Source organism: Athene cunicularia (genome assembly GCF_003259725.1).
Source record: "Athene cunicularia isolate RWA chromosome 3 unlocalized genomic scaffold, athCun1 chr3_part1, whole genome shotgun sequence".
In the NCBI taxonomy this organism is placed as follows: Eukaryota; Metazoa; Chordata; class Aves; order Strigiformes; family Strigidae; genus Athene; species Athene cunicularia.
The window spans coordinates 27,110,967-27,131,912 of record NW_020799097.1 but is presented as its reverse complement, the minus strand read 5'-3'; the positions used below and the strand labels follow the sequence as shown (position 1 = coordinate 27,131,912).

Below are 20,946 nucleotides of genomic sequence, written 5' to 3'. Positions count from 1 at the left end.
ATATTGGGGAGAATATTAATAAGTAATTAATTTTTTCCAAGTGTCTCATATTGCATTTGTCTCAGTCATTGAATTTTATCAAGGTTTGTAGCCTTCTGGTATTTTTTTTTTAAAGTTATTAGTGAGCAACTTCTTGAACATGATGATTTTACACCTATCTTTATAAAGCTGTAATAAATTGTTTTAATAATAAATGCCAACTGTAATAAATTGTTTTAAATGATAGGCTAATTTTCAAACAAATAACATTTTAAAATAAATTCTTTATGTCACCCAATAGTTTTCTAACACAAAGAGTTTATTTAATCAAAAGGCATAACACAGTGACTTATCCATATATGAATGATAAAATTCCATAGTCAGTAATATCACTCTTAAGAACAGCCAGTATTTAAAGAAAAAACATCAAGTTCTCATACTGTTTAGTCCCAGATAGAAATACTATGTTGTTTGTTGGTTTTCACTTTACATATGTGCATTAAGTCTTGAACACAGGTGGTTTATTTTTCAGATTTCCCTGGATGAAATGTCAACCAAGAAAGAACAAATAGCTGAAGCTCTGCAGACTACTCAGTCATTTTTAGCTAAGCACAGTGACAAGTATGCCATTTTTAATTTTTGAAATAATGTAAATTATTTGAATCTGTACATACCGTTTGCTTAAAAAGAAATCATAGCCTCATCTTACAGTTTCAATTACATTTCAGGTACAGATATGTCACATCTTTTCTGTAATGTTATAATTTTGTCTTCCCATTTGGGGAAGCTTGTTGCAGTTAAGTTTATTTCAAGAATTTGGCTAGGTTTATATACCTCTGGTCAGTTTAAAAACATTGGATAATAATTTTTATTCGAAGTCAAAATAATTAATAAATCAGTAGTAAATTAGTACTTGAACTCTATGTCACAAGTTTGTTTAATCTGTGTCTGAAATCAGGCTGTGTAAGATATTAAATTGCTGAGATATCTCATGACTCCTTGCTAGCTATGTTATCTGTCTTGACTGACACTCATAAATTCTAGATTAATGTAAGTGCTTTTCCTGAAGCAGAATGTAGGTTTCTTGAACATCCTTATAATGAGGCTATATTTTTTCCAGACTACTTTTACTAATTTCCACTCTCCTTCTTTAGGTAAAGGTAAGCTGATCACTCTCTGCAGGATACAAATTACTCAAAGATATCTCCTTCTTCCATTTTTCTTTTTTTTTTTTTTTTAATAGAATGACAGATGAAGAGAGAAAGGAAATGGAAAAGCAAGTCAGATCCCTTCAGGAGAGCTACAACTTGTTATCCAATGAAGCTTTGAAGCAGCTGCAGGAAGCACAGTATCTGAGTGATGAAAAGATGGAAGAAAAGGTAACAAGCTTGAAGCTTACATTTCAGTCTCTTTTGAGTTTTACTGCATGGTTTTGGAACCACACATGATCAGTAAAAGAAGCAGCTGCAATTAACAGTGTGTAAAGCAACTTGAGATTTAATTGACTGAAGGTTTTTGTGTATTTGCTATGGAATACTGTGTGTGACCTTACCTGTGCATATGAACATTCTGCTCATTAGATTTTTCTTGTGAAGAGTCTTAATAAATGTGTGCCTTGCATGAAGAAAGATAAACAAATCATTCATCTCTTAACTCTTCTCTTAAAAGCCATTCTTTGACTGCTAGATAAGTCTGTTTCTGCTGCAAAAATGACACCATAAAATAACAAGTTAATCTCTCCCATATATCATTCGGAAATGTCCTAGAACAGATCTACTTTCAGTTTTTCTTAAAATTTATCTGGATGTGAAAATGGGAGCACATAATGTGATTAGCTCCGAGACACTACAGATACATTTGTTAATGGATCTTAATCCTAAATATGGAATTCTCAAAAGTTATGTTGAAAACAAGTGTTCTTATATATACATTGAGGCAGTGTCTGTGTAATTAGTTCAGATAATGTTGCCAAACTGACTTCATGCTTTCCATGCAAACTAAATGCAGTGTTTGGTGCTAGAGTATCCGATGCCATATTGTTAAGCATATATACAGAAGTGCTGTATGCTGTAAACATGAATAGCATGGTTGTTTTGAATCACATACTGTTTCCAAATATTCTAACCTTTCACAGACATTTAGAGCATGAAAATTTGCCTTTCAGGTATATGTTCTATTTGCTCACTCTGCAATCATTTCTTCTATTGTCTTTCACTAACCCTATTTATGTATGCAAAGCATAGGTTTTCAATTCGCAGATGCATGTTGATTTTAAATCTTTTATCACATCGTGTGCTGTTGAATGACTGACATAGATCACTTGCGCATTTGAGCTGCTAACATTCACAGCATTCCTCCAGGCCTGGTAAGTACATGTTTTTATGCTTATCGTGCATTCAAAATCAAAAGAAAATTTAAAATGTACAGTCTGAAAATAGTGATAGCTTTTCTTTTATATTCCTTTTTAGGTGAATAAAGTCATTGCTGGTGTTATTGACCAAACAACTGGAGAAGTTCTTTCAGTCTTTCAGTCTATTTTAAAAGGTTTTATTGACTATGACACTGGAGTTAGATTGCTCGAGAATCAGCTGATCCTTTCTGGAATAATTTCTCCAGAATCAGGAGTATGTTATGATTTGGAAGAAGCTAAAGCTCATGCCTTAATTGATGAGCAGACTGTATTACAGTTGCAGGAATTAAGTAATGCAAAGCAGGTTATTTCAGAATCATCATTATCAAATCTTCCAGTTGTATCAGCTTTAGAACAAGGTCTAATTTCAGAACCTTTGGCTATTAAAATTCTTGAGAATCAGCTTTCAAGTGGGTACTTGATTTTGCCATCTACTGGAGAAAACCTGACCTTGCAGAATGCTTTCCAGAGAAACCTGATTTCACCAATATTATATACAAAGCTTCTGGAAAGACAAGACACATGTAGAGATCTTATAGACCCCAACTGTGCTGAGAAGATTTCCCTTGAACAGATGGTTCGTAGAAGTATAATACATGAAGAAACAGGGTTAAGACTCCTACCTGTGAAACCACAAGAAAAAGGTAGAATCATGTTCAAATGTGGAAGGAAGATAACTATTTCAAGGGCAGCACATGAAGGACTCATTGATCGGGAAACAATGTTCAGGCTGCTGGGTGCTCAGTTAACATCTGGAGGTATAATTGACCCAGACTCAGGGAAGCAAATGACTGTGGAAGAGGCCATGAGACAAGGGTTGATAGATCAGGACACTGCTTGTGGGATCCTCACACATCAGGTTCAGACTGGTGGAATCCTTTGTCCAAATTCAGGACAACGCTTGACTGTTGATGAAGCTGTACAGTGCAACTTAATATCATCTACCAGTGCCCTGCTGGTGTTAGAAGCACAGAAAGGCTTTGTTGGACTAATTTGGCCTCACACTGGTGAAATATTCCCCATATCGACTTCTTTGCACCAAGAGATGATAACAAGTGAGCTGGCATTCAAAATATTAAACAATAGACAGAAGATAGCTGCGCTTTACATTCCAGAAACTTGTGAAATAGTGAGCCTAGATAAGGCTGTGCAATCAGGGATAATAGACACCAATACCGTAACTGTTTTGACCAATGTGACTTTACCAGATAAAATGCCCAATATCAAAGAATTAGAGACCCCTTGTAAAAATGCTGCAAAATGGTTATCGACATATGAATTCCTGACATCTGTATTTCATGAGTGTGAGGAGGAACATGAAGATTCTGGCACAGAAGACCCTATATGTCATAATTCAGATCAAGCTAAAAAATTATTTGTATCTTATCTGATGGTAAATAGTTATATAGATGCAAACACTGGAGGAAGACTTTTATTGTATGATGGACAACTGCAAGAAGCCATCAGTATGTTGCTGGAAGGTGATGGTGCTGTGTACAATGATGACGTGTCAGAAATAGAGTTTAATAACAAATACATAAGCCTGAAAGGAATTAACCTAAAGTCAGCTGGCAATGTCCACTTTAATAATGTCACAGACAGTGTTCAGGGTGATCTTTCAGGTGCTGATACTTCTAATAACAGGAAATTAAATCAGTTGGGAGATTTTGAGAATTCCATACCTTTACAGGGAGGAGATCTCCATATGTGTAGACCAGATGTTTGCAATGTTATTGGTACTGAGCAATCAGAATATACACAGGGCTTGCTGTTAACTAACCCTACAGAACTTAGAAGCGTAGTAAGTAGCACTCAAAATTCCATGAACAGAAATGCACTCAGAAGTCTTCCAGAGGTTTCTGAGTGGACAGAACTGTGTAAGCATAACAGTCAGAAAGCAAATTCAGGAAACGTTGAAGGATATCTTCCAAATGACTCAAATCCAAATCTTATTTCAGAAAGAGAGAAAGAAGAGGTTTATATGGCAGACAGTCTGGGTAATGAAAACAGGAATGATGAAACCTTACAAAATTCCTTGAGTGTGAATGATTTGTCAGATAATGAAACCTGGAGAGAGCTGGAAAGGTGCACAAGATATGGGCCTTGCATATTGCAGGATGATAATAGCAGAATGGTACCAGATAACAGCAAGAAAGATCATTTTCAGAGAAGTCTTGGTTCATCCATCAGTGCAGATACTATATATAGACTTCCGGAAGAACTGGTTAGTCAATGTGGTGACCCACTACAGATTGAAGATAATGAATATAGTGAGCAACATCTGCAGGACTGCACTGATGTACTTAACAGGCCATCCCTAGAAGACTATCTTTATGTAGGCGGCAGGCCGTCCTTGGAGGATTGTACTGCTTTACAGAGTAAACTGTGTCTAGAAGACAGTAGAGACATGCACTGCAGGCCTTCATTGGATGGTGATACTGTTATACATGATAGACCACCTGTGGGTGACAGCAACAGCACAGCACAAAAGCTAATAGTAGAAGAAAGCAATCTTACATTTGACAAGTTACTGTTGTGTGACAGTAGTTCTGACTCATCAGTAGGTGGAAGTGATGCCATCCCACAGTTTGAAAGTGATTTGCAACATGAATGTAGTGAGTTAACCTCTGAAAACGACAGCTCTCAGTTTGATGATGATGATGATGCCTATGAAACACCTCAGGTTGATGATGATGACAGTGATGTGTATGCTACTCCACAAATTGATGATGATGTTTCCTATGACAGTTCTCAAGGTGATGATGGTTTTGATACCTTGCAGTTGGGGGATAATGATACACCAGAGGCAGAACTGTCTGCAGCATCAGTTCCATTAGGTTTTCTAGAGGAGAGGAGTGGTCTAATAGCCCTGAGAGAAGAGACCAGCTCTTATCAAGAACTTGTCACTAATACTGGAGTTGTAAATCTGACAGGGCTGCCTGAGAGTGTAAATATAGCTTCTGCAAGTGCTGAAACTATGGAAAGAATTCCTGAGGAGGAAGCAGAAAGAACAGGGAACTTTGAAGAGAAGGTGCAAATATTACCAGTTATTTCGCAGAGTGAAGGAAGACAGGAGGGAGGCCTTAGTTCTTTACAGAAGATATATGAAGCAAAAGTACAAGGCAGAAATGAGAAAGATGAAATGAAAGAGGAAAGTGACTCCTATGAAGATGAATCTGAAGATACACAGGAAGAGGAAGATTATGAGGAAGATGATGATAGTTATGATGACTCTGACACTGATTCTGACAGTGATGAGGAAACAGATATTTTTTATTCACGTCATCAATGTATAAACAAAGGTGGCCAGCTGTTAATTTCCTTAGGAGACATAGAAAATAGCAATGAAAATAATCAGAATATTGATGACTGTTGCTTTTCTTTAGGACACAAGACAGAATATGCTTTTCAGTTCCAGCCTAACTGTGAAAATGGAAAGCTGTCCTCAGGAAAATGTGAATCTGCATCAGATGTTTCTGAGGAAAGATGTTCTGGTCTTACATGTACAAGTGAAGAAGACAGACAGCAGGAAACAGAAGATGAATATGGGTCTTGCGTCAAAAGTAAATACATGTCACAAGATATCACTGAGCCCATTCAGTCTGAAAATACCTTTGACACTAAATGGACATTCTGTAAGAGTGAAGAAAATAATAAAACACAGCTTAAGGTTCCAAGTTCTCAACTTCTTGATGATACTGAGACATCTGATGCTAGTATAACAGCCTTCCTAACTGCAAAGCAAGCTGCTGCTGCTGCTGAAAGTACTAGGGCAGATTTGCTTCTCTCAGAAAGCTTTATTGATAGCCTGAATAAAACCAATAGTACCATGCCAATGTTATATTCAAATCATGGGCAAAGACAGAGAGAAGCAGTATTTGCAGAGGAAAACGTATTAAATAATATGGCTGGTATGGAACAACTAAATGAAGGTTCATCCCAAATGGACAGTAAATTCCTTATGGTTATGCCTTATGTGAGTGATGGTGGTAGTGCACTTAGTGACCAAGTACATCCAGTCAGCAGTTGGAAGCATGGTCAAATAGGAGGAGGTTTTGAAATTCTTACAGAAAATAAAAATAGAGTAAATATTATGGAGGAATGTGATTTGGGGCTAAGCAAAAGTCCCATTCAGATGGAAAGCCTTGGGGAAATATTTGATGCATCAGTAATCAAAGCTGATAGAGAAACTCCCTTTTCAAGTAAAGAAAAAGTATATGTTGATCAAGCTTTGCTTGACATTGGAGGTGGTGTGAAGTCAGATGAATTTAAAAGAGATTTTAACAATTCCTCTTCTTTAAAACAATATACAAGAGACATAAAAGACAGCAGCCGTTCAGAATTGGATGCAGCTGAATCCTGTTGCTTTGAGAACAGGGAAAAAGGGGAAAACAGTATACAGAATAAAAAGGATTTTCTGCTAAATACTAAAGAAATGCTTTCAAGTGAATTTAACACTTATTCTTTTTCCCCAACTGATACAGTGAAACCAAAGGAAATTAGCATAACTAAAGAAACAGGGAGAGTTATCTGTCAAAATACTGGTAATGTTCTTAAAGACTTTTCAGAAAACAAGAGCAGCAATAATAGTGAATTTTCCCTAATAAAAGAAGATGCTTTAGGAAGTACTGAGGATGCCAAAGAATCAGGGCAGGGAAGTGAAGTGCTACCTTCTGGGAGTCATACCACCAATGTTTCTTCTGCACTTCTGAGCAGCATAGAGGCTGATTTGAGTTATGGTGCCCAGAAAGAATATGAGACACTGAAAAACACAAAGGGAGAAAATTTCATGGCCAGTGAGACCTCTTCTCTTGGAAATGGTTACAAAAAACAAATGTCCATGGAGTCATTGCAAAAGGAAATGGGACCCTGCAAAGATTTTCAAGTAAAGGAAGGTATTTCACAATCACCAGAAATGTCTGACACATTAATGGAAGACTTAAAGAATATATTACAAAGGAAATTGAAAATGGGACATGTTTACTGCAAGCAGGAGGGTGAACCCCTAAGTTACTCTGATACCAAAATTTTAATACAAAATTTACTTACAATGGTTAGAAGCACCCAACTTGGGAGTGATACATCTAGTGCGTCAAATCTCAAACAAATAAGCAATGCTGTTACAACTGCATTAGTGGCACCGTGTACAGAGCCAAAGGACAGTGATGCTCCTTCTTTGCTTTGGCCTGATTGCAGAAGTCCTGATCTTCTTCGTGATATTCTGAAGCAGGAATCCTGGAAGCAAAAGATAGCTGATCCAGATGAAAGAAAAAGTGAAACAGACGTGAAAGCTCCTGTTCCAAAACTTACTACTTCTGAACTTTTGGAGATTTTTCAAATCTCACCTGGACTTGAAAGTACAAGCAAGTTAGAGGAGCTGATACGTGGTTTGCTTATAAGCTCACAGATTGCTGGTACCACCACAGAACATGAGGGCAAAGGCAAAGTAGACGGGCTTTGTACTCTTTTCTCAACAGAAAAGTCAGAGTTTGGATCAGAAATTGCTAAAGAGAAAACATCGGCAGATGAAGAAGTCATTACTTGGGAAAGTGACCAGGAGCATGGGAAGACAGACAGCCTGTCCAAAGGCTTTATTGAGCCTGGTTTCAAAACAAAAGAAGCAGTCCTGGAAGACACCTCCACTAGCATGGTAAGTAACAATAGCTGCTATGTGCTACCTATTCTGTGGTAAAGGAATTCTATGAATCCTTCCAAGTGCTGGAGAGAATAATTAAACTGCAAAAATGGTTGAAAAATTAAATTATAAATTTAAAATAAATTATAGTTAAACCAAGAACTTTTGTTGCTTGTTTTCAGGTCTGTCAGTTTGGAAAATGTTTTCTAATTGTTAAAACTCATTTTCAGGTCGATGGAGTACAGCAATGTTTAAGGTTAACAGAGAAAATGCAAGGACATTTGGCAGTCGTTCAAGATATGAAAAGCCACCTAGATAGCCAGAAACCTATTAGTAATAACTTGGAAATACTAAAAGATGAACTGGAACAACTGGAGGTAATTAAAATATTCTTTATGCTTGTACTTCAGTGATGGGTGCTAGGAAAAGCCCTTACATAAAAAAAAGAGATTACAGTAATTCACATTTAAATGTCTTTCTTGATAGTAACTTAATGCATTTTATATATATTCTCTTTGTAGTCTTTTGAATCAGGACTAGCTACCTTTGCAATTATCCTAAAAAGGGACATGAAGTTGACAGAGGAGTTTTTAAAGTTTTGTGACAGGGATATTCCTGAAGAGAAACTTAAAGAGCTGAAGATAAGCTATGACTGTTTGAAAGAAGTATTTTTGGTGGTCTGTGATACGTCTTCAAAAAGAACAAAACAAATAGTCTGTGCTGTTGACTCAGAAATGGTATGTTTTTATCAGTGTATCTTTTTACCTTGGTTTTTCTTCAAGGTAGTTTGACTAAAAGGAAGGAGTTTGGCTTTGTTTTCTTTTGTTTTTTCTTAAGATAAAAGTACAATTCTATTTAATACTATAGAAAATATGATTAGTCTCCAGGGGCATAAATAAATACACAACTTCCAACCACATCCCGGGCTGCATCAAAATAAGCATGACCAGCAGGTCGAGGAAGGTGGTTCTCTCCATCTGCACCTTTCTTGTGAGACCCCACCTGGAGTACTGTGTCCAGCTCTGGGGCCACCAGTAGAAGGAGGATATGGACCCGTTGGAGCAGGTCCAGGAGGGCCATGAAGATGATCAGGGGGCTGGAGCACCTCCCCTGTGAGGACAGGCTGAGAGAGTCAGGGTTGTTCAGCCTGGAGAAGAGAAGGCTCCAGGGAGACCTTAAAGCAGCCTTCCAGTACCTGAAGGGGGCTACAGGAAAGATGGGGAGGGATTCTTTATCAGGGAGTGTCGTGATAAGACAAAGGGTAATGATTTTAAATTGAAAGAGCGTAGATTTAGATTGGCTCTAAGGAAGAAATTCTTTACTGTCAGGGTGGTGAGGCACTGGAAGAGGTTGCCCAGAAAAGTAGTGACTACCCCCTCCCTGGCAGTGTTCAAGGCCAGGTTGGACGGGGCTTTGAGCAACCTGGTCTAGTGGAAGGTGTCCCTGCCCATGGCAGGGGGGTTGGAACTAGGTGATCTTTAAGGTCCTGTCCAACCCAAACCGTTCTATGATTCTGTGATTCCCTTTCTAGTCTAAGCTTGCAGTATTACACCAGCAACTCTTAAGCAAACTGCAGACATTTTCAGACTGGATCACAGAAAACATTAAAATCGTGACTGACTTCACAGTGAATACTAATGATATAGAAGAGATGAAGAAAAGTTTACAACTACTTAAAGTAAGTATTCTTTGTGGTGGGTGTTAGTGCTTCTGACAAATGTTGCTACTTACTGTGAATTATTAGCTAGGTTTTGTACACCTGCACATTAACCTCTTGCTGAAACAGGTGGCTAGAACTAATTACTTAAGAAGACAACTGCTTGATAATCCAGTAATAAACTCTTGTTGATTTGCTTTTTTTCTCTTGAAAAAAATTTTGATAGAGTTTGGCTTACTGAGAAAGCTATTGGTTCTGCTTACATTTGTGGCAAAAAATCTGACCTTTTTTGAAAATCTAATTTATCATACAGATATTTCAGTGATTAAAATTGGATCTTTATGCATAAGGTCCAGAATGTCTACTGAATTTTAATTACCTTCCAAATCAATTATTTGTGAGAGATGAAGATGGGGAATCATTAAATGAGTCATGAAAAACAAATAGATCAAATTTTTAGTTAAGTTCATACACCTCTGTATGTATGAATGATAAAAATGACATTGTTTTATTGTGTTTTAATAGGGTTCCAGTATGCACGGTAGTTTCATAGGGTAATTTCATATACACAGTGCATGACTGTGGGCAGAATTTGTCACACTGCTGGAAAGAGGGCTTCTCACTGTGGAGTTAGGAATAGGAATGCTTTCAAGTAAACACTTTAACATTTCTGGGCCTTCAGACCTAGAACCTAGAAATGCTAAACCTAACCTGCCATAAATGTTCCAGAGTTGAAGGTCAGACATTTTTCAGACATTCATGAGAGAGCGAAGAAATAGAGATCTTCAAGATCATCTTATTCATTACTTAGACATGGACTGTCCCAGAGACAAACCATGCAGAAGTTCAAATGCTGTATCTGACTGTGTCAGAATGATTCTGACACAGTTTTGATTTACTATGGCTAAATTGTCTGCCAGAAGCGTTTTCGAACAGGGGCTGAGAAAAGAGGGTAGCGATACTTGTGGTTTATTTCTGCTGAATTTGTCTGAATTGCTAGTCATTTCTTTCTTTTTATTTACAGAACAGAGCTGCAGAGCTTGGCTGTAAAAAAATGCAGTTGGAGTCCATTGCGTTTGATACTCAGTTCTTCATTTCTGAACATGCTCAAGATCTTTCTCCTAATCAGAGCAAACAGCTGCTGAGGCTCTTAAATACCACCCAGAAATCTTTTCAGGAAGTACAGGAAGCAGTAGCATCTCAAGTGGAAAGTTTAGAGACACAGTTACAGGCAACACAAGAGCTGGGTGATCAGAAGGTTTGCCTTTCTGTGTAAATGTGTGCTGAGTGTTTTTGTCTATGGATGAGGAATTTTAATACCAGCATGCAGTATCAAGTGTATTTCTATCTTCTCAGCTTTTACTACAGATATATGCATAGTTCTACAAAGATTGTATTGATCAAGTATGGTGAATTCTCTTTTTTTGTCTTTCCTTGCTACAGTCACAGAAACAGTCTATTATGGACAGACACAATTTTGGGCTTTAGGATCTGTACAGCTGGAGGTGACCAGGTCTGCTTTTTGTATCAGTGAGAGAAATTTACTTTGAGGCTTCTCACAAGTGTTGTTTGTTTAGTAGCTATATGAGTAATTAAATAAAGCAGTCAACTCTTCTGGCTGCAGCTATTTTGAGCAGTGAATTTACTACTGCACCATTGCTCATCACTTCTGTCCTGATGAAGATTTTATTTTCCTTTAATTTGCCAGGTCATCTGCTTATGTGATCTTTTTTCTAGGTCTTTACAGTCAAAGAACCAGATGTGTTAAAACCTTGCTACCATGGCTTGTTTTGACTGAGATGGGTTAGAGGGACAAACGTATGGGTAAATCAGTTAAGATATTTGCAGTTCTAAGCATGGGCACTGGGAAAGCTATGAGTCAAGTTTGGACAGTTAGCTCTTCAGCTGGCATGGCTGCAGTTGGCAAGCATAAGCAACTTTTGTAGAGTCAGAGGAGGCTGATAAGATGCTACAGTGGAACTGCATCTTTTCTTCTCTCATAGAAGCACTGTTAAGATTCAGAATCACTACCTCATCCTCCAGTTTATGCATAATGAAAGGTGTTCTGGTATTCTGAAGACTTTGTATTACTTTGCAACATTTGTTTCCACCATACAAAGAAACATAAAACTGAATAAAGGAAAGGCACAGATAACTTTTCTAGGATGTAGTAGCAATAATGAGCTTGCATGTTTTGTTCTTTTCTACTGCTTAAAAAGTCAATGTTTTCTATTCAGGTAACATTATGCATACCAGCAACAGCTAACTCACAATCACAACTAACCTCTGTTTTGATATCCTTTTTTCAGAATTAATAGTGTTTATCACAGGTTTCAAGCAGTTAAGAGACTGGATTTTCACTCCTGTTGTTTGGAGATTTCATCTTTCACATATGTGCATGGCCAGTCTTCTATTCAGCAATTCCATCAAACATGGTCTCTTTTACTTAAAACATATTTGAGGTTTATCCATAACTTCTGTATGTTCATCTTACTCTTTGTACCACTGCTATCATGTTTACAGCATACTTTAAAAATGATTGCTTTGCAATATTGATATTCAAAGGTAATTCCTCTTAGAGTGTATGTTAGTTCCTGAAATGAGGACATTTTTGTTTAATTACTCAATTGTACTTGGCTCTAATATAGGATGTGGCTGAGCGGCAGCAGGAATGCAAAGAGAAACTGCAGGAAATCTGTGATTTGCTTACACAAACTGAAAATCGACTCATCGGACAGCAAGAATCTCTTGTTATTGGAGACAGCAAGGCTGAGCTAGAACAATACCAGACCAAACAGGAGGTATGCACAGTTCTAGTCAGATAAGTTACAGAAGACTGAGTGTGGAGAAGAGTGACTAGACTCTTCTGTTGAATAATACTTGTCATGTGAGAGGAGAGTAAAATAGATTTGTTTGACCGACCAAAAGTAAAGGCTTAATGGCATGCATTTAAACTGCTGCCTATGAATACACTCCAATATGTGCCAGTGGGAGTAAAGAAACTTTCAGACTAGAAGACACTAGAATAGGGAGCATGTACTAGGCATTTCAAGAAGCACTCTTGGAGTAGACATGAAATTTGTTATATATTAGCTTAAGATTGTTCCTGTTTGATGTGATAAAGTCATGCTTGTTTATTATGCTGAAATAATTTGACCAGCTTTTTAAACTGGTATCAGGGAGTGCTTATTTCTGTTCACAGTATTTTGAAGAACTTTGCTGCAAGACTTTCTCTTGCCTGAGGCTTTCCACTGCCTCAGTCTTGTTTTGGTTTGAATTCTGTTTTTTCTAGTGTTGCATGCAATCTCCTTGGTGTCCTCATGTAGCAGAGCCCTTTCAGTTTGCTTTCCTGTTAAGACCTTGCCTTTCAGCTGTATCCTGTCATCTATAAGCTTTCACTCTGTCCTGTCTGATGCTGAGTTAGTGATGAAGGACTGAAGGACTTGGACTTCTTCCTGCTTCTCCTAGTAATAGTTTACACTACTGTAGAGCTCCAAATCAAGGTTAATAATCTGTAAAGGCAGAAATTTCCTCATTCATCTTGCCTTGCTTTACTTATCTTCAAAGTGACACATCTAGTTTGCCAAAGTTCTCCTTATAGTCAGTGGAAAGATGCAGACACCCCTAGGGTACCTCTTAATATTGCTTACCTATCTTAAGAATTTATGGCCTAAATGGGGCACCTATGGGAATGAAGAACTGACATATCATATGCTTAATTTTTTTTTTCCATTGTCTGTTTTTGTCTGCCTAGCAGACTAGTTGTTATTTGCTAACTGATTTCTTGTGGGCACCATTGTAGAAGGGTGTCTCAGGAGGGGAATAGGGGCTTGAAAAAGGTCTTTTAAGGATAAGTCAGAACTTTCATCCTCTGTGAGCTGTTTGAAAGGGAGCAGGGAAATATTTTGTCAGAGAAGAAGATGTCTTGATATAGGGTCCCCAGGAAAGTCTTTCTTTCTAACATACTTGCTGAAGTGTTAAAATGAGCTGAAGTTTTAGCTGCCAAACCATGTTCTATAATTGCTGCAAAATCTATAGTCTAGAATGAGAATCAAATGTTATGTCTTGCAGCTTCAAGAGTGTTACACTGTATATTAAAAAAAAATAATTCATTATTTCAGTAACTGGATGAGTGTATTCAACAGCATAATTATTGTAATTAAAGCTCCCCTCAGATAACTGGAATGAAGATTTTTTTATCTGACTTTATTATAGGACTAGGCAAACCACTTTGGATAAATTAAAGATCTGTCCTCTATGAAATTTAATGGACTTAAATGTTCTTTGGAAATTGAAATACAATGATTGATTACAAATAAAGAAATATATATTATTATGGCATTTCTAGGCTGAACAAAACCAAGAAATATGGGAGAATTTACACCTGGGGAAAATGACTACAAGTTTCTGACTTTTATTCAGTCTCCTTATTTTTGCAGCTTTCTGTTAGGATAGTAATGGAATGCATTTGTCATGAGACTCACCCTACTAACTACAGTAGCAGATTTTCTTTATCTCTTGATATCTAAAAAATAAGATATATTTTCTTCTGTGTATATGGAAATAAAATATTTGAGCTCCTAAACAAAGGAAAAAATGGCCTCAGTCTGAATAGGAGTGTAAGCCAACAGACTTGCAATTTAAAAACCAACCAGACACATTGATCTGCAGTAACATTGTCAGATGTTGAATTGATTTTAGTTTTTAATCACCCTATCTTCAATTTAGTAATGTATCACATGCTCTCACAAGTTAGAAGGGACCAATATGGACCTTCCTCAAAAGGATCCTATAGTAGAGATAGTTCCAATAAAGTTAATTGCAAAGATCTGGTGAATAATTTACTTACCTCTGTTTTGTTTGTTTTTTTTTCTCAAAAGGAGATACAAAAAGACATGAGAATGAGTGCCCAGACACTGGCAGAGATTGTGAAAAATACTGAAAACTTCTTGAAAGAGAATGGAGAAAAATTGTCGCAAGAAGACAAGTCTGTTCTTGAACAGAAACTGAATGAAGCTAAGACAAAGTGTTTGCTCCTTAGCCAGAAGGCAGAAGAGTCCAAAAAAGAACTGGATAAGGCTATGACAACAGCAATTAAGCAGGAAACAGAAAAGGTTTTTAGGCAACCATTTCATACCTTTATTCAAACTTTTTACATGTTTCACAGGATTAGTCTTGCAACTTATTATTGATACACTGTGGAGAGATTAAAATCATATTTCATTTGGGTGACAATAAATTGCTGGTTTAGTTGCTTTATAAAATAAACAGCAACGTATATGTAAATCAAAAATTTTGTTTAATGTTAATGTATTTTAAATGGTCTGTTTGTATGTGATACTTTATAGTCCCAAAAGAAGATTTCTAAACTGAAACTGTGAAATTTCAATGTAGGTTGCAGCCATAGAACAGCTGGAAGAAAGTAAAAATACAATAGAAAATCTCTTGGATTGGCTATCAAATGTGGATAAAGAAGCAGAGCATGGCCGGAAATTTAAGCAGGCAATAGAACAGAATGGAACACACTATGAAGAGGGAGATATGAAGGCTTTGGAAGGAGAGGAGGACGATGTCAATGGTAATCTGCCGGAAATTCAGCAAGACATTGAAACTCGAGTGGATGGACTAATAATAAGCACAGAAGATAATCTGAACCAGCAGTATCAGAAAGTCAAGGTACTGTTACTGGGTTTATTCAACATTTAGGTGCTAAGTGTTTCAAACCTCATGCAACATGAATGAATTCAATCTCATCCTTTCTGTCATAGACTTTGCAACAGGCACTAGGAAAGCATTGACATACAGCGGTAGGAATTTCAGTAGTTAGAATGTATTGCGAATTTGTCACTTTTTCACTGTTACTATGGTTGTTTCCTTCAAAATAAGAAAAAGGACATATTCTACAAGGTAGATGTTAAAAATCCTGATGGTGAGTATTCTTAATTTTTATAGTGAAAAATTAATGCAAGTAAATAAAATGCAAAAAGCAGCAACATAAATTCATACCTTTTATGTGACTTTCTCAAAAAATCTTTGTAATAGCCAAATGATTCAACCCCCTGAAATTCCCTGTGAACACTAATAGCAATAGCTGCAAATAATAGTTTGCTGAAATTATGATCTTCAGTCCCTGTAACTTTAAAACATGGTCAAAGCACTAATTTAAGGCTTCAGAAGAGTGAGTTTTATGGCTTTTGTTGACTTACAGTTAAGCAACAAAGAGATTTTAGGTGTGGTTTGATGGACACGGTGAAAATGATTATGCTGATAACTGATACAGTTTTGGATTTCTTATTAAAAAAAAGCCAAAACCAACATAAGAAAATAAGATCATTTGGGTTTGTGTACATAATATACTTACTTTAACTTTTTTGACAGTTCTTTTCTGCACCTAATACCTACAGGATAATTGCCCACTGTACTCGTGGAAGAAAAGCATACCAGTCTATTTTACATAGAAGACCTTCAAGAATAAAGATTTTTTGAAGGAATATATTTGAAATATGATTTGGCATACAGTTCTAGTTTCTATGACTTAACTATTTTTTACAAGATTGAAACAACTTGCATGCATAGAATGTGTCCTGACATTTAATGTCAAAAGGACCTGTTTTATGAACAAGTATATTTGATAAAAATCACTGCTCTTAACAATGAAAAATGAGATTTAAAAAAATTGGATAATAATGTTTGTTCACTAAATATAAGAACAAAGTATCTGTATTCTTTTTAGTGTTTGATGCTTTGACTCGTTTTGGTCTGTCTGAAACGGTAGCTACAACATCTGTAACAGGAAATGGAACAGCTTTGATTTGGAAAGTTGCCTACTTTTGAACGCTTTATTTGATAAATCCTATTTTGAGACAGGGAATGAGAATAGTTTTGATTACACTAAGCACGTTACCCTAAATGTTAAGTAATAAGCAAATGATTTTTATTAGGAAAAAATTAAAGAAATTGATAATGTCTAGTTTAACTATAGTGATTTGTCTTTTGGAAGTACAGGGGAAAGTGTTTGTGATATATATATATATATATATATCTATATATCTATATATCTCCTAGTATTTCTGAGTTCCAGTGATATTTGAAGACTCCCATTTGGTCACGGCCTGTATATGTGGCCAGAATTACCACTGTATGTTTCTAAAATTCTGAAACTGCACAGAAATATGATGACTAGGAGTAATGCTTTCTCTTAAATAACTCACAAAATGTTTTTTAATAAATAATATGAAAACTGGAAAAGCTTTTTATCATTTTGATGGTCTTTGTTTTACTTGTGATTTCTAAGGAACCATCTGAGAAGGTGCTGGTCATAATAGATTTTTTTTTTCTTTTAGGCTCAACATGAGAAAATTATTTCACAGCAGCAAGCTGTCATCATAGCAACTCAGTCTGCTCAGGCACTGCTTGAGAAACAAGGGCACTACCTTTCCCCTGAAGAAAAAGACAAGATGCAAAGGAACATGAAAGAGCTGAAGGCTCAGTATGAGAGTGCCTTAGCTGAGTCAGAACGGAAAATGAAATTGACTCATTCTCTAAGAGAAGAACTTGAGAAATTTGATGCAGACTATAGTGAATTTGAAACCTGGCTGCAGCAGGCAGAGCAAGAACTTGACAATTTGGAGGCAGGTGCTTCTGCTTTCACTGGTATTATGGTTAAACTGAAAAGGCAGAAGAGTTTTTCAGAAGATGTTATATCTCACAAAGGTGATTTACGGTATATTACAATTTCTGGACAAAGAGTTTTAGATGCTGCAAGGTCATGCAGCAAAAGAGATGGTGTGAAGGTTGACAAAGATGGTATCGATACTTCAGCTACATATGCTGAAGTGCAAAATAAACTGGATAGTGCTTCAGATCGTTTCAAATCTCTCTATACTAAGGTAAGTTTTATTTATACTGAGTAGGAAAGACAACTATAATTGATTTTTGTATAAAAATTCCAGTTTGTGCAAAAAGAGGTTAGCTGATAAAACAAATACTGTAGAAGTTGTAAATTCCTTGTTTCTTAAAGTTAGATAGCAGAACAAGATGTTTTTCTAGAAGAAATGCTTTATTCAAGTGCCCGACTATTTACGGTCTGAATGGATAAAATTTTCTACCTTGTGTTATAAGAGAGAAATAAGACCAGATTTCTTCATTGTTCTTTCCAGCCTTAGACAAACTCGTTGAGTTTATAACAGTACAGGATGTCTGAGTAACCCCATTTTGGAGTGGAAAGAAATTGTAATACTGGTAGTCGGATAACATTTCTTTATGTTCCTTGTGGTATTTCCCACAACTGCCTATTTACTTGACTTCCTACTAATGAAATGGGTATAGAAAGAGAGATACTATGCCAAGATTAACATTCAAAATTTCAATTTGATTGTGTCCTGAAATAGTTTGTCCCAATGTGACCTTTGTTGTCAGCACTAGGCAGGCAAGAATGTAGTGATTTGAGGATAGCAGTTCTTCTACACTACTCTGCCAAACAAACATTTTATGCTTAACAATCTGAGATTAATCTCTAACTAATGGGAAACTGGCAGTGCGAAATCCTCCAGGTACCCTAGAGAGGGAAGATAATCCAGCTCTCTGTGCCAGGTTCATGTATGGAATCTTTCCGGTAGAACTAGACAGACATCACCAACTGGTCTCACATGCCAACTTTAATGCTGTTTTCAAAAAACAAAGAAAGTGTTGTTCAATACTGATAGTATTCTGGAATTTTAAACTTTTGAGATAATTATTAATTGAACCATTTAAGAAGCAGTTGCTGTCAGTATCCTTTGACTATACCATTTCATAATCTTCTAAGATCATAGGTTCAGACTCCTTAGTAGAGCTTTAGTGTTGGTCTGCAGCAGTTGCCGTCTTTGTCTGGGAATTTTCATCTCTTTCAGCATTTTCTGCTCAGAAATGTGAATTCTGTAAAGACATGAATTTGATTGCTTTATTACAAAACCAGTGTAAACCCTGTTCTCTCAGTTTGTGAAGACAGCTCTCCCTTTTACAGAAGCTCATTTTCATTTTCCCACTTAACTTATATGAACAGTGAAGCCAGAAGCTTGTATTAACACATTAGATTTCCTCCAGTTGATTTACTGAATTAGTTTAAGTGTGAATGTAAAGATTACATGGCAGAATTTTTGAAGAGCTTATTTTCATGCACATAAAAATCCTATGCTAGCAGCTTGATTTACGGTCTCAGATTTGTCAACTTTCCATATTCTATCCTTTCCATATATACATTTAGCACAGACATAATAGACATGCTTTAAATATTTGACCATAGATATGCAAAGCAAAGTAGACTTTCCTTACTAAATTGAGTCTTGAAGGACAGACTTCTAAAAAGTGAGATCTTCCAAAATTTGTGAGATCTTCCAAGTTGTAGTAAACTTTTTGACTTTTGTAAAAGCTTCTTGTTTTTAATATATATTTATATTGCTTTTATTTTAATTTTTTTTCAAACATGTATATTACTTTATAGGCTTAAATATTGAAGGAATCTTAAAGTCAGTTCTTAGTTAACTGGTTATGTGTATATGTTCTATGTGTGCCCACCAGATGGAGACCAAGTACCACATGTAAATATTAAAAGACAGTGTATGGAAGGTTTAGAATATAAATATTTGAAGTAACTGTTTATAAATATTATGACTTGATACAATCATATTTTCCTTGTGAAACCGTCTCCAACAAGTCTGAAAGAGTTCCTTTTTATGTGATAATTCACTGTATACATTTTGAGGCATGCTAACATATAGAACTAATAGGATCTTGGTCAGATGGCATTCTTAAGTGACTAAAACAGAGCATATGTGCAACACCAAGCCATATCACTTTAAGATTTTCTCTGCAGATAAGGTATTTATGAAAACAATACTCTGCTGTCTGTATTTTAATGAAACATACACTTATCTTCTGATTTATTTTTTTTTTAATTTCTAGCTTCCACTGGCTACATTTTTGTTGTCAGAGTGCTGATAAAGAATCTTTACACTGGTGGATCAAAAAGTATTCCTAAAGCTTTTCCTATTCTAGTACAATGGGTTAGACTCCAGTTTCCCATCTGCATCAGTGAATGGATCTTACATCACACTTGAGGAGCACAAACTGGGAAGACCCGCATAGCCTGTCCAGCTATTGTGCCTCAGTTCAGAAATCTGTTAGACAGTGGAATGATGACAGGAAAAAAAATCATGCAGTATTTCAGGACTGAAAGTATGACCTTGAGATTGGTATGAAATGCAGCACACAGTTTAATGCCTGGGTATTTGCTTGTTTGTTTTCTGCTCTTTTAGTGTAGCATCCTTGGAAATAACCTTAAAGACCTGGTGGATAAATATCAACATTATGAAGATGTCTCATCTGGACTTTTGTCAGGTCTGCAGGCCTCTGAAATAGCTGTGAACAAACAACTATCAGAGCCAATTGCAGTGGATCCCAAAAATCTCCAGAGACAACTAGAAGAAACCAAGGTGAAAATCTTTTAAAAGCAGAAGTACTTTTGTCCTAAAAGGAACTCCTTTTCATCTAAAAAACAGGATAATCTAGTTTAATCCAGCTGGCTGCAGGCCAAATTCTTGTCTTGCACATGGGCGTGCAACCTTATAGTTCTGAAATTCAGCTGTCCAGAGTTTTACCTAAAATGCACTAGGGTGAGAAAAAATGGGGGAGCAAAATGCCATTAGTAGTGTGAAAGCAAGATTTGTTTTGTATCACTTAGCAAATGATAGGGTGATATCTGGGAAGTTTTTGAACTAAGAAAGGATTTAGTGATTACAGTTTTCTATAAGAGTAGGGCTTGGGACTGAGTTCCTGATAGAGACTATTTGATGTCTGTTGTTTGTGACACTCGCTTTTTTTCTGTAAACATTTGTTTGTTACTGTATTATGAAATGGATTGTACTGGATAAGCAGTGTGATGTGACTAGTCTGTTTGCCTGCTTGTATCCAGTACTGTTATGACCTGCAGAGAGTAACTATAACATAATTTGCTGTGCACAGAAAACCAGTAATTTTTTTCCTTTTTCCTTTTTCTTTTTTCTTTTTTCTTTTTTCTTTTTTTTCTTTTTTCTTTTTCTTTTTTCTTTTTTCTTTTTTCTTTTTTTTTCTTTTTTCTTTCTTTTTTCTTTTTTCTTTTTTCTTCTTTTTCTTTCTTTTTTCTTTCTTCTTTCTTCTTTCTTCTTTCTTCTTTCTTCTTTCTTCTTTCTTCTTTCTTCTTTCTTCTTTCTTCTTTCTTCTTTCTTCTTTCTTCTTCTTCTTTCTTTT

The 20,946-nt window shown here is 36.2% G+C and overlaps 1 protein-coding gene across 9 annotated transcripts in view; it reads left to right on the top strand.

The window, feature by feature from the left end:
* The window catches only part of DST (dystonin), a 213,352-nt gene that overhangs the window by 92,659 nt on the left and 99,747 nt on the right, over window positions 1–20,946 (top strand). For all 9 annotated transcript variants that reach the window (XM_026845550.1, XM_026845546.1, XM_026845544.1 and 6 more), the window contains 7 exons: window positions 512–600; window positions 1,223–1,358; window positions 12,330–12,482; window positions 14,562–14,795; window positions 15,076–15,357; window positions 17,025–17,570; window positions 19,977–20,153. In XM_026845550.1, coding sequence (XP_026701351.1) covers window positions 512–600; window positions 1,223–1,358; window positions 12,330–12,482; window positions 14,562–14,795; window positions 15,076–15,357; window positions 17,025–17,570; window positions 19,977–20,153 — 1,617 coding nt within the window. The remainder of the gene's footprint in view (window positions 1–511; window positions 601–1,222; window positions 1,359–12,329; window positions 12,483–14,561; window positions 14,796–15,075; window positions 15,358–17,024; window positions 17,571–19,976; window positions 20,154–20,946) is intronic.